Below are 16528 nucleotides of genomic sequence, written 5' to 3'. Positions count from 1 at the left end.
TTCTATTGGCTCAAACAGTTAAAAAGAAGTGTCAATCATGCAAATCCGCTAAAAGAGGCCAAAAGAAGCCGGAAGCGGCAACCCCTCAGAAAGGGCCCATTGTCTGTGAATGTGTGGTTAATTCTTCAAAAATATTCAAAAAACAAGCATTTTTAGGCATGTTAATGAAATTAAATAATCTCTGCTGTTTAATACCTAAAACTTTTACTCACATATGGTGTCCAGAGTGTGTCAGGATTGGACTTGTTGTACAATGTCTAAATATTTATTTATTAAAAGTGCTGCAATTTTTCACTGTTTTACTTTAGAAGCACAAATCTTTGCACAGATGATGTTTATATGTTGATTACTGAATTTCTGGATTAAAATGAGATCTAAAGCGTATTTTTAAAAGGGTTTTACACTAAAAACTTTTTCTGTGTTCCAGCCTGAGTAACTTTGACACAGTAACATCTGCTGCAATTTTTACACCTCTGATGAACAAGTGTAAGCTTTATTTTGATACCAAGATTGTTTACACAGTTTGTGATTGCAGAGAAATACTCCATTCATTTTGGGGATGTCATTTTCAAGCAGGAAGCCTAGAAAACAGGTTAAACTAGACTGCTTTGTTTTGTATTGTTTACTTTTTAGGTCATAGTACTTTTATGTTTTAATGCATTTATTGTTTTATTAGCTGTGCATGATCAATGTCTAGCTTTTTCTTTTAACCATCCTTGTAAACAAATTGACCTGATTTGGCTGTGCGACGTGACATCAGATGTCTGATTGTTGTGTTGCATCATGGGCAAAGTTCTCATGCCAGCTAACCTGCAGTCTCCTAAAAGGGAAAGACCAGATTTTGTGTCATTTGTTTTCACAACTTCAAACAGTACAACTCGCTGTGCTGTTTCTTCACCGTGCTTGAGTTACACTGTTTCTCAGTCACTTTCTGGGAACACAATCATCAACTTTACTGCTGACAGCTGTTGTTGTGGGCTAACCTGCAGCATGTAGGGGTAAAAGGTTCATCCAGCCAGGAAAAACTGTTCAGCAAGAAGAAAAAAAGTTCACCACCAGGAATTTAAAACCCTGCAACCCCTTAAAGAGTTCCTGCTGTTTTTAGCAGAGCATCTCAAACAGTTGTGTGAAAACTTTCAGATTTATGTAAAAACTAGCAGCTAAAGACAAATGCTGCACAAAATATCAGCTGTGTTTACAACAGCAACAAATGAGACGGAGACGTGCAAATAAAGAAACACTTCAACATTTATTAATCATATAGTTCTGTGCAATAACACAATATAGAAATAATGATTTTGTAAATATTACAATTTATATACACATATTTTTATATATATTAGTTCAGATCTGTCTGCACAAAACAAAAACATTAAATACATTCAAGGTCTGAAGGCGTCAGTCATTCGAGGAACCCAGTAAGGACATGAAGATGATCCTCAAAGGCATCCGGGTCATCTCAGAGATTTGCACCTAAAATCTTCTTTTTATTTTATTTTAAATGGATTTTTTTTTTTTTTTTTTAAAAGTGCCTACATAAATCTCCAATGATTTACTAAATATATTGATTTCATTTAGTAAACCAATCGACTCATAACTGTAGATTGAAAGCGATTAAATATTAAATAGTTTTTCCTCCATCAGCATTGAATGAACACAGCAGAAACACTTTGAGAGAACATTTGGTTTCCAAGCACTTTGCTGTACATGAAATTAACATTTTATTTAAAAAAAACAAAATCACCATCCACGACCCGAGTGTGTGTGCTTTTAAATCAGCAGCCCGTGCGCCTCGGCCCGTTTGGACTTTAATAGAAACACTGTGCAAAAGTCTCAGACACAAATGCAGAAGTGAAAAGAAACAACACGCCACTGACTTCACAAACGAAGCCTTAATGAGCCCCGTCACTGAGGGGAAAAGGTAGACGACGTCTCCAGAAACACACTGAAAACACACACACACACACACACACACACACACACACACACACACACACACACACACACCTTCATGTCACCGCTGTCTGGTAAAAGCCTTCCTGTTTTCACACTCTCAGGATTTCACAAGACAGCGATGATACCGCACAACACACCCCCTCCCTGTGTCACATACATTTGCTATACAATCAACGTTTATACAAACACACTATACAATCAACGTTTCAGCTATAAATGCACTTCAGTCCTCTTCATTCGGGTCTTTCTTGACCCAACAACTGGCCAATCAGAGCTTATCGTCTAAAATACCATGTGATAGGTCCTGATGCTGGTGAGCCAACCAGGAAAAGTGCGGGCAGTACAGGAGTCTGCCGTGAGCCCCTGTTTTTATGTTTTTTGAGCAGTTATCTGCAGAGTGAACACTGCACCTGTCAAAATCATAAACTACTTCTGAGTCTCTCCGTCCGTCATCATGTGTCCTTATCGTCTGAAAGTGCAACGCGGAGCTGCAGGACGTCCCCGTCATTCATCCTGTCTCTGGCATGTGGCGACTGGACCTCTTCGTAAGGCGGTGGAGGGTTGTCAGGGCTTTGGCCCGATAGGAGCGGGCAGTGGCTGCCGTCTGACTGGCTGCTCGGGGAAGACTGCTGACAGCCCGGGGCCTCCTGAGCCAGGAGGAGCTGCGTGGGCCCGGGAGCTGAGCAGGCAGGGATGCGCTGCCCCCAGCTGCCGTACACCGCCTCCTCATAGGAGGGAAGGGAAACTGGAAGCCCGTCCACCATCAGGTCCAGCTGGTCTGAGGAGCGACGGCTGCAGGGAGGAAGGAAAAGTAAGAGGTTAATGCTCAGATGACAAATGAAGTGCTCCTGACCTCTGACCTGAAACTACAGCACTGAATATAAAGTAACTAAAGTTCAGCCTGTGTTTCCAGCTCCCCACACTCAGACAAGGCAGCACGTGATGCTAACACACATTTCAGTATCAGTATTTATCAGTAACCAGAATGGATACTACTAACCCTCTTGCCTTACTACAAGGTGGAGTTGACCTAATTAAGAAGTTATTTATTATAATAATAAGAACATGTGGCAACAGCTTTGATAGGCTGATAACACTCAGAGTGTTTGAAGTGGTGTCTGTCCTGTACAGCTATTAGTTTATTTATATCATGTGCATATAAATACACATAAGATGTCACACCTGTAAAAATAGGTGCTCAGAAACAAATACATGGATAAAAAGTCAATAGACGTTTCTTCTTACCTTTGTGATTGACAGGGGTAGAGCCGGGACTTGAGGACCAGGCAGGCGGTGGTGGTGAGCAGGAAGATGGACACACCCACTGCAGTCGTGGCCATGCTGGGCATTGAGTCGTCGGGTTTTGGGATAGGATTGCCTGAGGAAGAAAAAGACAGACATTACAGATGCTGAAAATACCAAAACCTTCACATTTTGTTGCCTTTTCCTGACTTTGTGTGTGTGCACACTGAACATCTTGGGCCATTTTGGGTGTGGTCGCATTTATGCATGAGACCATGCATATGCAGCAGAGCCACCAGAACATTCTGCAGCAGGTTTGAACTTAACAGGATTGTTTTCAGCAGAACAGGCTTCCAAAACTAAAATCCAGGTTCTTTGAGGAGATCTGATTATTTCCAAAATTGTGCCTGAATGCCAGATGTGCATTTGGTGTTTTTGTCACCACAATAAGACAGGTAAACTGAACCTAAATGCATAACCCTGGGAAAGGTTGTGTGTTCTGAGTAGAAGCTCTGAGCAGAAATTAATTATCTATCTCAAGATCTTTGCGAGAGGAGAGATTTTCAAGCTGTGTGGTTTGTTTGTGCCCGTGACAACACGGCAGCAGCTTTCCATGAGACTGACAGCATCAGAGAGGAAATGTTTAATGGTTATTATGGTGGCTTTGCCCGCTTCCTCTTTCTGCACTTTGACTTCCTGTTGCAGCACATTCGACTGAATGGCGACAGAGGAAGTTGGAACTGGTCTGAGGAAAGTAAAGCTGCTACTTCCTCTGTAGAGTGTGTCTGTGTTCACCTCTTAAGTAGGTCATAAGATAAAGACGATAAAGCTGCTGCGTCTGCTGTTTCTGCATAATTGATGCATTTAACTTACATCGGTACTGAATTATCTACATTTTGTGTCAGTGTAGAAAACATTGGGGATGATTTTCAGGTTCATGCGCAGCCCTGTGCACAAAAACAAAACTAAAAGTCCTTTTGTTTTGCATAGTTATTCAGCAAAGCAGTGAAATGTGTATTCAGACTCTTTACTGCGGTAAAGTTAAGATTCTGAGCATCAAAATATAGTTAAAAAGTACTTAAAATAAAAGTCATTGTGCAGAATCACACATCATTGAAATGTGAAATAATATAAATTAAAAAAAAAGGAAAAGGAAGTAGAGATTTGAAGTTTCAATACAAGCCCAATAAAAGTGTACTTCAGCAGAATCTAAGAGTAAATATATCGGGTCACACTGCAGCACTGGCGGCATTGTGAGACTAAGAGTACAACAGTTCAGTGGCACTGCTGGTGGGTGGTGATTCTTGTGAATGAATAATGTGGTTTCCAGCAATAATGTAGCCACAAACATGAAAGTTTACACATTAACAGAAAACTACGACAGAGACTCGTTTCCCCCCCCCCTTGTTGTTGTTTCAGAAGTTAATGAAATGGGTGTTTTGGTAAGTGTGTGGTGTATGGGGCACCAACATGTGGCCAAAACTAAGATGTCTCTTAACACATAATGTAAATACTGTACATTTTCTAAAAGAAATCTATGCTCGTTGGTTCCATTTTATGAGCTTTCCATTATAATATTATCTTTAAAAAGATGTTGAATTTAATACATTTATATTAGTCTAGTTATAACTACCTATTCGTGAATATTGAGAAGCACAGTCATCCACAAGTGTGTTATTTAATTATTTTTAAGGGATACATCTGCAGTGGCACATGCACAGTCTCACTAGATTGTTAATGCTTAACTTAGTGTGTTATGATCATAGTTTTCTTTTATTCTGCTGAGACTTTGAGTCTTGCGGCCGTGTGATGCTGCTGTCAGTGTTTCATTGACCAAGAGCGCTGGTTTAGCTTTAACTCCTGGAGTGGTTACTGAGTCCTAGTCCGTGCTTGTGTCCAGGGTTGTTATCAGGCTGTCATCCAGTTCCTCATGAAACCAGTGTTTCTGAAACTGTGCGGTGTATGGGGCACGTGATCTCGGCTATCTGTTTTAAATATTGTAAAATCTGGGAAATTTGAGTTCATAATTTGCTGAACGCGTGGTATGCTGTATTGATTTCATGTGACTCAAGCTCTTTGAGTACTGCACACTTTAAAAAGCCACGCAAGTACAATTTGTTTTCTTAATCATTTTCAATAGTGCCATAAAGTCAGCGGCTGTAAATTAAAAGAAAAAAATGTAACAGTGGCTGATACTCATTGGTATTAATGATGAGATGGAAATTAGATGAAGATGATGAGATGAAGCTTCATATTACTTTCTTCATATCGGAAATTAGCATTAACACATATTTGTATGCTGTCGACAAGTACTTGGTACACACGCTATCTACTTCCTGAATGCTTAAAACAAGAAATGAGCGGTGACTAAAATGACTAACCAGCCTTTAGACTGGCTGGGCTGACGGGGAGATGAGTCACAGGTAGATTATAAACTTAAGTAATAATCTCTAAGCAACGCTGTGATGCTCGCTACTGCTGGGAAATGTTAAGAGTTGTCTAAGAAAATCTTATTATTAAAGAAGGAAAGTTTCATATCATACGACTTCTAAACGGAGTAACTCCAGAAGCCTCAGAGGCGATTGGATGGCTCGAATCGAAACTAACAACCTGCTGACAATATGCATGAGCAAAACTCGTAAGCATGGAAACTCAAACTGGCTTATCAGCTCCATTAAACACATCTAAGAGTGTGAGTTTAATGTACCACTGCTCTTTGCACTTAACAAAACACACAAACATCAACACCACGCCCTGATCACTTTGCTGGAGCGCAAACAAAAACACAACACGCTATAACTCTGACTGGAGGCCGTCAAACTCTCACCTTTCATGGGGATGCAGGCAGATATGGGAGGACCCCACTTCCCGTTGCGGCACCTGGACAGTGAGGTCCTCATCTGGTATCCTGATTCACAGAAGAGGCGGATGGTGGTCTTGTGAGGGAAGCCTTGGCACGGGGAGGGATCGCAGCGAAAACCTCCATATTCTGGCACCAGAGGGTGAGTGCAGTTCATTTTGCCTGCAGAAAAACAAAACAGTGATGAGAAGGGGCCATGTTTCTCCAAGCACCAGACCTCCTCGACACCTCCTAAGTTAGACATTCGGCCATATCCAGCTGAGAGTAGATGGCCACTTGGGAGCATCTCAGTGCAGCTCCAGAAGAGCTGAAGGAGGTGGGTCCTGAGAGGAAGCTCTGGACATCCATTGTTAGACTACGGTCCTGTGGCCCTAGACCTGGACATTTGTTCAGGATCCATCACTGTTGCTGGATATTGTTTATGTTCTCCCTCGGCCCTCCTCCATTTTTGCAGCACTCCTCCATGTGCGTTTGTTTGCTTTTGGCTTTAAAGAACAGGATAAACATTGTGGAGGTGTTTTTCTCACTCCTTCCTTCCACCAGCTGCCATCAGCTGAAACTAAGAGAGATTTAGCTCTGTTTGGATTGAGGAGGGGGGTTTTTTCCCCCCCATTACATAAATATTCAGGGGGGGGTTTATATTTCCTGTAGGCTTGCATTGCTTTAGAGTTATTTCCACAGTGTCCTTTGGTTTCACAGTGCTAGCCAATGATTTTGCAGCTTTCTGCCCCCTTTGTATTTGCACTGTTCTTAAATGTGTCATTGTGCAAACACTTGTGTGGTTCACTGAATTTATGGATAATGAAAGAGGACCTGCATGCATCCTTTGTCTGGATTTTAAATAACTAAACAAAAAAAGAAACCAAAGGGCAATAAGTCGGCCTGGAGTGCAAGTTGCTATTCCAACACACTCGAAGAAGATAAGCATGCAGGCGAGGTTTCATGGTGAGGGGTGATGGATGAAGAGTGCAACACAAGCTGTGTCCACATGAAAGCACAGCGAGGGGATATTATTACAGCAAACAAGAGCTGATATGTGGCTAAAAGGCTCCACAGAGATGTGGTTCCGTTTTTTTTAATGATCTTTATTTACTCGCCCACAGTAGGCAGCTTTACCAGAAACCCAGCTGTGTTCCCAACTTCCTCTATTTCTTCATCTTTCACCTTAAAAACGTATGTCTGCAGAATTATGGTTTCCTCCACCTCTTCAGCGTTAACGTGCTGAGAGTAGGGCAAGTGTGAAGCTGAGAGCGCAAAATGACACCTGAATGAATAAAGTAAGACACTTTCAAGGGATTTCACTCGCCTTCTAAAAATCAAAGAAACAGATATTTAGACGCATCTGAGCCACAAAGTTGCACTGCAGTGTTACGAAACGCAGCTGGTTCCTATACGAGCTAAAGAGCGTGACAAGATGGTTCTTATTAGGACAGGAGGAGCCAGACAGCTAGTTTCAAACCTCCAAAACAGACTGAACACAGTGACCTGAAGAGAAACTGCAGACATCCTGCCTAAAGTTCATGTAGTGTTTCAAAATCAGTCATGGTAAAGGTGTCATATAAGTGTGTTTCAGTCCAAACTGCTGCAGAGGCTTTATGTGGCCTTTTCAGTGAATTAAAAAAAAAAATAAAGGTGACTTTTTGATCTTTTAGTGTTTGTGTGGCTTTAATAAATCTCTAAATTACTTTAATTAAATTTCTCTTCAGGTAAGATCAGGTGGAAATCTGAATTTCCAAATAAAGTTATCTTTTAAAAACTTTCACTAAAAAGTGGTTTCCAGTTTCACTCCTGCTGGTACACATAAGGTGAGCTGAATAAAATAGGATTATATCAGTTTATTTAACCGCTTATGCAACTCAAGCCGGGGTCGCCATGCGTCTGTGTTTGGAGCTCTTTGGTTGCAGAAGGATTGTGGGAATTGAAGCAATACAAAGACACAGGGTTTTACGACATTCGTGAGAATAATCGGCAACTCCCAACTCGTCATTTCTCAAATACCAGGGTTCCTGTTGTGAAGAGACAAGCTTTAAACCAAGCCCAGTCTTTGGGCAAAACAAAAAAAGTCCTGCAAAAACAGGACTGTGACCTGTCAGGTACCGATAGAGCTGCGGCTGGAACAACTGACGCTCAATGATGCCTTTTGCATGAAGGGGAAACACAGGAGGCGCCTGACAAAGCTGCATTATGATGTGTCAGGCTGAGGGCTCCCTGGTTCATAGAGCGCTTTGAAACAGTCCAGAATAAATGGGGCTCGGTGGAGCTCTGGCCCATCTTCTTCCATATTTTTAATCAAATTTATTGAGGCAACAGATTTACATGTCTGTGAATTTCAGGGACATCACAGCACCGTCATCAAACTGACCAATCAGCACGCTTTAGATCAAGGATGTCAAACTCACTTTACATCAAAGGCCACACACACATACCCACTTTGATCTTAAGTGGGCAGTAAAAATTCCCTTTCGGTCACGGTAAAGTGGTTTAACTGCACATTTATCTCAGCATAAGAAATGTGCAAACGTTCTGGTTTCTCATTGCTTTTAATTATAAAGTTGAAAGTTTTGTTAATTCAAATAAAAATAATGGGAATTTGTTTGTTGTTTTTTGCTTTTGTTTGTTTTTTCTGTTTTTTTGTTTGTTTTTTTTGTTTAGTTGGGCAGCAGGCTGCCAATTATTTGTTGTTTTAAGGGTTGGGGTGGGAGCAAGATTGAAATTTTGGAATATTCTGAAGCATTTTGTGTTATTGTATACATTGTATTGGAACCTTTGTCTAATAAAAAGACTTTTGAAAGAAAAATAATGGGAATTTTCTGTCATTTAAATGTTGATCCATCACTTCATTACTTTGGTGTAGTATGAATGTTGGGGGGGGGGGGGGGGGGGGTGTTTATCAGTAGGACAAGCCAAAAAAAAAAAAAAAAAATCTGAAAAAAAGTTAAGTCATTACATGTTTCAATGTCCAATTCTGGTCCCTGGGCCTTATGTTTGACACCACTGCTTTAGATGAACATTTATGTGCAAAGTGAACTGGCCTGCATGCACACTACTCATAACAGTTGTGAAAACTAAACTCTGATGTGTGAAGCAGGCAGAAATAATCACTTTCTGTTTAGGTTCTTCACCCCTCGTATCTTTTGGATCATCTGAGAGCAATTTCTGTCATAAAGGGGTTAAGAGGAAGTGGCAGAGCTGACACTGGCAATCTTTTTCCCTACTTCTTCTTTCAGTCCAAAATGTAAAACCACCACGATGAGATGAATGAGCACTTTGTTAGTTCTCTAATATTCAAACACTGAATCAAAGTGTGCGTCATTTCTCTGCCATCAGCTCTGAGTTTTTGCTTGAGTTCTTTCAAAAAGGTTGAGTGGAGATTGCTGTGTGTTTTAAAAGCGACCCTGTTGGGGTCAGAGGTCGTACCTGCAATGAGGAGTGGTGAGGAGGCCAGCAGGAAGAGTCCACAGACCAGACTGACGGGTCCACACGGCCATGGAGAGAGGACTGAGGCCGACATCAAACCGGACTTCCTGGTGACACAACAGAGAGTCAGAGGAGGAGAAAGCACACACAAACATGCCAGCGGCCATCTTCACACTCTCACTCACACACACACACACACACACACACACACACACACACACACACACACACACACACACGGGGGTAACGGACGGTCACCAGGAAGAAGTCCCCCCACCTGCCAAAACCTTTCTGATTAAAACGACACCCGAGCTGTGAACGCAAACACCTTCACCCTGCTTTTGTCAGCTGTGAACCAGCCTGTCCGCCTTATTTTTCAGAGAACACCTACAGAGCGAGCCAGCTGTTGTCTTCATCCACACCTGTCAGCTGCTGATCACCACCACACCCTCTGCTCACCAAGTAGCTGCAGCTGCAGCGACAAAGAACCTCGCTCTGATTTTTAAACACAAAACATAAGATTTAAAGCCCCACGTCCTCCCCTCTGTCTGCAGCATAAAACCTGCCATTTTCAGCCACATTTAACTCAGAAAGCTGCTTTTAAAATGCAGAGAAGCAACAATGATGAAGATGTTTAAGATTATAACCCACCAGGATCTTTGTCTAATGTTTGGAAGTACTGGGGAGTTTCTCCAGCCTCTGAAGGAGGTTTGAGAGCCAACGGAGTAACTGAATAATCGTGTAGCATCTGTTTGTCACTTTGTCACAAAGCAGCGTCAGCCACACGTTATATCACAGCTCTGTGTTAAAATGCCAAACAGTCACACACTTTTATTTGCTTCTACTGGAAATGCAGCAAAGTAACAGTAAAACGTGGATTTTGCTGATGATGGCTGAGCAGAAGTTTTCTGCAAAAATAATCAGATAAAAATTCGCCCACCAGCTTTTCAGACCTTCTGTTTGTGAGGTACAGCCAATCAGAAGAAAGTTTGACTGCTTGTTTCAGTCAGAGGAGGAACTGAGGATCTGCACTGATGCTCAGTACAGTTCAAATAAAGATTATTTTGGACTCAGAATCATGCAGAGCTACTCTAAAAGAGACACACACCCTACTTTATTTCACCATCTTCCCATCAAACCTTTAACCAAGACAGCACGGCCTGACTTCAACCTTTCAGGTGATCCATTCTGAAACTACCACCTCCCACTGTTTACGGTTTCAACAGTGGCCATATCGACCACCGCCGCCATCTGACGGCGCCGATACAAAACTTTCTTCACGCCGAAACCGAAAGCAATCGCCACAGCAACCAAACCTTTATCTCCAAATCACTAACATTGCACGCACACACTTCCTGAGATAAACTGGTTCCAGACCTCTGCCGGAGCCGGAGCCCAAATGGCAGCATGTGTGAAAAGGTGCGTGTAGGTGTACTTTGCCCTCTTTCATTTGTGTTCGGTGCTTTCATGTCGACAGAGATGCCAGTCATCTCTGGAGCAGCCGGGGGAGGACCCACTGCCTCAGCGAGCCAGCCAGGCTTAGATGCGCGCACACACACACACACACACACACACTACAGATTAACACACTGAAACACACACACACACACACACACACACACACACACACACACACACACACACACACACACACACACACACACACACACACACCATCTCCATCTTCTGTGACCACAACCTGTGTGGGAGGTCTGCATCTTAGTCATCATGGATCTGTGTGATATTAGAACTTGTGCTGTAATGTTTGTGAAGTTAGAAAAAGCCTGGAGGCAACAAGGCTGCCGTGACAACAGAGTGATAAAATAAAACCAGCCTCATCAGGCCTTCCTGTCTCGCTACAAAGCCCTGAAACGACAGCCAGGCTTCGCTCGGTTTGGCAAACTTTGCGTTTGAAGATGTGAAGCATCAACGCAGACTCGATCAGAATCGTTCTGGAGAGGCTTAAATGTCAGATTTCCTGCCGACTTCAGACTGCGCCGGTGCAGTCTGGGTGCTGAGGACTGGTGATATGACTGGCAGATGCTACAGGTGACTCCACACTGCAGGTGCAACAAAAATGCAGCTGCACAGTGAGAATAAGACAAAAGCAGAATAATTTCACAGAGAAAATAGTTCCTGGAGCTGGACTGTCCTCCCCCATCACCTACACCTCCCCTTCATGACTGAGGTGAAATGATTTCACCGTAACTCAGGGTGGCCACGCCTGTGTGTACACATTTCACCTTCTTTATCTCATATTAGAGTAGCATTTGCTCTTGTTTAGCTCGCTCTTTCTTGGAAATATTTTCTGGCGCACAGGACCTGATGTTTTTTCCCCCCCATGTTTGCAGCCACAACATCGAGCTGTTTGGCACAAACAGAGGAAGCAGCTGGCGTGAGCACAGGTGAGAAGGGGACTGCAACCTTGAGGGAGCCTCGCGGTCTCGTACAACATGACGCAGACAGTAAAGATAAGGGGGAAAACAAAAGCGTGAGTTATGGAAGTTATCAACAGTAGTTTGTAGAAGGTGGTGCTAAGCCACATCTGAGAGCCTGGTGGATGAGTAGCCGTGAAGAAGAGTCCTCCTGTGAAAGCCTGAACTTTGCTCTTTTTGCTCCAGTGTGAACGTGAGAAACGAGCAGGCAGATGGAGGATATAACACTTAATGTCAGGGTATGATTATTACCGCTTTTAATTAAGAACTGACTCCAGTTTTTAACCACAAGTTAGAGTCAACATGTGAGCTCCATCTCAGATATCATAAGATAGCATGTGATTAAACCTGTGTTTGGGGTCAGGCTCCAAAATCCGTCTTTTCAGCTGACCATGCGGTAGGAAATTATTCCTCACTTATGTTTTGAGACAACAACAAAAAAGAAAGAAAGAAAAAAAACCCATCAGTGATGAAACAACAAACAAAGAAACAGAAACCTGGCCTCTGTGTACACAATGCACAGCAGCACTCTGTGGAAGTGCTGATGCTGCATTACTGAGCCGATGGCAGGGATGCAGCAAGCATGCCACCCTGCAGCTGCTGCTCCCGTGTGCACCAATATTTATTTGAGACACACGAACACATCTCAGTGCAGGAGGGAAACAGGAATATCATGTGTGCTTCACTTAACTGAGACATAAATTAATAGAGAAAAACATGGAAAGCAGGATCATTTCGCGCTTAAACGCACCGTCAGAATTGCTGCCTGGTTTCTATATTATGTTTATAAATAGATGTATACATATGCAGGTTTTACAGTGTGTCGTGTTTTGCATGTATGTTGTATCGCTCTATATTTTTTACTGGTCTAATCGTGTGTGCCGCGGCTAAGGGAGCTGCAGATCGAGACTAAAATGTGGTGAAAGTTCAAAGCTAAATTAGCACTGGAGATCCTTCCTGATGATCTCAGATCTCTTTGTGGAAATGATTTTATCCATAAAGTGTTTCCTGTTCAGTGAGTCAGATGTAAGATAAAGGTCATAAAATCTGCCAGAAATTAGCCACGCACTAATATTATGGCAGTAAAACCGCTTTGGTCTGATATTACAGGTTCATTTAACCGCTCAATCAGCCAGATCTGACAGGAACTTTCATATTAGCTCATCCACTACAGTCCAGATCCTTCCTTCAGGTTTTTACAATTAACATGTTTTGACTCATACTTTGACTCATACTTTCTCTCATTTTGCTCTTGGTGTTAATGAACGTGACTCAAAGAGCACTTTCCTCACCTCACAACCAAACAATACATCGGTAACATCACAAGTGCGCTTGAGGGTGATAACCTCATTACTCAAAGGCGTTTTTTGCTACATCTGAAGCTCGCATCATTTCCAATGTTCACGAAATGTGGCAGAGAAAAGCAGGAAAGTGCTTAAAGTCATATTTCATCTGTAGACCTACACTCTTACAGTGCAGAGCCCTGACAGCTTAAACCCATTCAAATTAACCCTTGAAGAGGCTTCAAGGACTCCTGGAAAGCCTTGAAACTAAAAGCCTGTCCTTAAAAGCTGCACAGCTCCTGTCGGATTACAGATTTCTGCGCACAAACACTGTTTGTTATGTAAAAATCTCCCCCGTTCCACCGCATCATCATCAGCATGACGGACCTGTTATTTTTAGGCCCTTCGGTCGTTTGTGAAGGAGCCGCTCTTCTGTCACCGCAACAATAATTCAATTACAGAAACCGAGCGCCCCTGCGCGATCTGCTGTGACCGCCGATGTTTGCTGTGTGTGGATCCAGCGACATCAGAAAAACACCCACACACCAGATCACAGTGGGAAGTCCTCGCTGTTCGTCTTTACACCTGCGTTATCCCGCCGTCACCGGGCAGGTAAGCGCAAAGCCCGACACCTCCTCGGTGTGAATGAAGCAATGGAAGGGAGTGAAAATGTCAGAAATAATATGAAAAAAGCTCACCTGAGGGCTGAGAGCGAGGCACGGCGGGGTGATCGTGCACCGGAGCGGCTGCAGGGCTGTCGAGGACTCCTGGTGTGCTTCCTCACCGGTTTCAGGGCGCGAACCGAGGGTCGATCAGACCTCCGCGACCAGCTGACGATCGCTGCTCCTGCACAGCAACAAGTGGGACCTTTTGGGCTGTTCTCCCCTCACTCATCGATCAGCTGTGTTTGACAGCGACACATAGGCCTCCCATTGGTTGCTGCTGCCTCCAAACACCGCCCACCTGCGCGCCTGCCGTCATATTCTGGAAACGCTCTCTTTAAGCCACAAACACACACACACACACACCCTTTAACGCTTTAGTTCCTCTTAGCACAATTAGGAAAAGGAAACTGTGGCCGGTTCCAAAATAAAAATAAACATATACAAAGAAACATTAAAATGAGCTGAAAAGCCGATGAAGTGACTTCCTGGAAGCACATTTAATTAAGCAGTGGGCTGAGCTGCTCGCAGTTATAATGAGCTGAGCCTGTTTAACATGTTTGTTAAACACAAAGCAGACTACAGCTCATAGTCAGGTAAGTCAAAAGCCGTGTTACTACACCCTGGGAATCATGTCAGTGATGGCAACAGATCATGGGTGTTATGGTAGTGATGTTACACAAGATACCCATGAATTTAGTTAGATCGACCTATTTCTAGTGTTTTAAAACATCAAGATGGAAACGATGACTTTCAAATTGAGTCTTTATGACGGAGCTTCACTAACCACTATGTGACATCAACACTCATACAGTCATCTATTAGTGAAACTGTGAGTAACATTAGTAAGACAAGGGCGCAGGGTCAAAACAAGCAAACCGCAGGTGAAGTGCTGGAACTTATTTGAAACCAGATGTTTTCATGATGATCAGAAACAGACAGTTTAGCCATGATTTCTCCTGCACGGGTAAAGCGGGGCTCTTTAATGACCAAATTAGACCACACTTTACAAATCCACCAGTTTTTCTTTTTACATATTTCAAAAACAACCTGGTTCCAAGTTTTAGGTAACCCATCCCAACAGGCACAGATGCACACTCATCTTGAATATAGCACAAGATCTAAACATACAAACAAGCAAACCCCTCACTTCTTCTTTCCCATCTGTCTGAGGTTCACACGCCCACAGGGACCACAAACACAGCTGTCATTGTTTGGAGGAACCCACCCTTCAGTCTCACTGTTGACAGTAAAAGCGACGAGCCGCAGAACACGGTGCCGGCGGGGCGAGTTGACGGAAATACTAAAAATAAAACGGCACTGACTCCCTGCATGCTGCACAAGTGATTTTTTTATTTTATTTATCAAGGTTTCCTCTGGTGGCTGTATCAGCTCATCAGCAAACTCACAAGAAGTTTATCAGGTGTCAGATTTTGGCCTCACTGTGGCAACATCTCTGCACTAATTGCATATCATCCATGTACAACTTCCTGCTTATAAACCGATGACTGTGACTGTGGCACACTCAGCAGCTCTGAAGGCAGAAATCAGGAAAATAAAACTGCTTTTCAAATACTAGGAGAAAATCCCACACTTGACAGCAGGGAGGAAGAACTCCCTTTTCACAGGAAGTTGTTTGGATTGAAGTCTTAGTTGGACTGATTGTGAACCCTGCACCTTATGTTTGACACCACTGCTATGGACAGTGTTGGGGAGTAACGGAATACATGTACCGGTGTTACATATTTAAAATACAAAATATGAGTAACTGTATTCCGTTACAGTTACTGCTTAAATTGTGGGCGGAGCAGATGTGTTTGTATCTGAGCTGACCTGGTTTTTCTCGCTTCCTGCCTGATGGACTTCAGACTTTCTGCTCATATACGTCACCACTGATTCACTGATCCTTTCCACCGCGTGTCAATAAAACAGTTAATGCATATCTTCCTTGTGTGGACTTCCCCTTTAGTTGCAAGCTAAAGTCACTTGCAGGCACGTGCAGGGGGCTTTGGCACCAGCCCCTTTCCCTTTTTTACTTTGTTTTTTAAATTTGTGTGTGCATGTGGACTCCTGCCTGTGCCCTTCAACAATAACATTTAACTAGTAATCACATTTTTGCTAAATAAAAGGATCTGGCTTGCATCAGTCACATGATTACGATTAACCAATGCCCCAAATATCTCAAAATGCTGATTTTACAGCAGCAGAATTATTACATCTCTACAGTTTAAACATTTAATAAGCATTCTGCCTGCACAGAGTGGATAGTCAAACAAATCAACATCATAAATACATTATTTTGTCAATAAATACATTTTTATATTTATGATTTTATTTTATTTTTTAATTCTTATTACTTTATTATTATCGCACTACGAATAAATAATAAGGGAAGAATTCTGGATCACGGTTCCAAGCGCTGTCACCAATCTTTGCATTTCATTATTATCTCCTAACACCTGTTTAATCAGCTACCATCTCTCCTGTGGACTTTTTAATGTCTACATCATGTCTAGATCAACACAGGCCTGCCCTCCAGCACGATCAGCAGCAACATTGTACCCATCAGGTAAAACATGGGCTACGTTTGCTTTACATTGTCCCCCACCTGAAGACAGTGATGTAGTATGATGTGATTCTGGGTTGTTGTTCTTCAGCTTGGTTCTATGTGTC

The 16528-nt window shown here is 42.7% G+C and overlaps 1 protein-coding gene across 2 annotated transcripts; it reads right to left on the bottom strand.

Annotated features, from left to right (window-relative positions):
* Nucleotides 1–1230: 1230 nt before the first annotated feature.
* Nucleotides 1231–14098, bottom strand: LOC147315116 (sushi domain-containing protein 6). 2 transcript variants are annotated; one of them, XM_086262359.1, is made up of 5 exons: nt 13892–14098; nt 9476–9578; nt 6026–6220; nt 3202–3334; nt 1231–2748 (listed from the first exon to the last, which is right to left on the bottom strand). In XM_086262359.1, exons 2-5 carry the CDS (start codon nt 9567–9569, stop codon nt 2409–2411), a joined length of 762 nt encoding a protein of 253 aa, XP_086118485.1. In that variant the 5' UTR covers nt 9570–9578; nt 13892–14098; the 3' UTR covers nt 1231–2408. The 2 variants fall into 2 exon arrangements, with proteins under 2 accessions (XP_086118485.1, XP_086118484.1); XM_086262358.1 differs by having other exon boundaries at nt 9476–9582; nt 13892–14097.
* Between the last annotated feature and the right edge of the window lie 2430 nt (nt 14099–16528).

Source organism: Aulonocara sp. 'chitande type north' Nkhata Bay, linkage group LG14, assembly GCF_057382095.1.
Source record: "Aulonocara sp. 'chitande type north' Nkhata Bay isolate Kocher_YH1m ecotype deep benthic linkage group LG14, A_spYH_male_GT1.1, whole genome shotgun sequence".
Taxonomy (NCBI): domain Eukaryota; kingdom Metazoa; phylum Chordata; class Actinopteri; order Cichliformes; family Cichlidae; genus Aulonocara; species Aulonocara sp. 'chitande type north' Nkhata Bay.
This window is presented reverse-complemented; position numbering and strand designations above follow the sequence as displayed.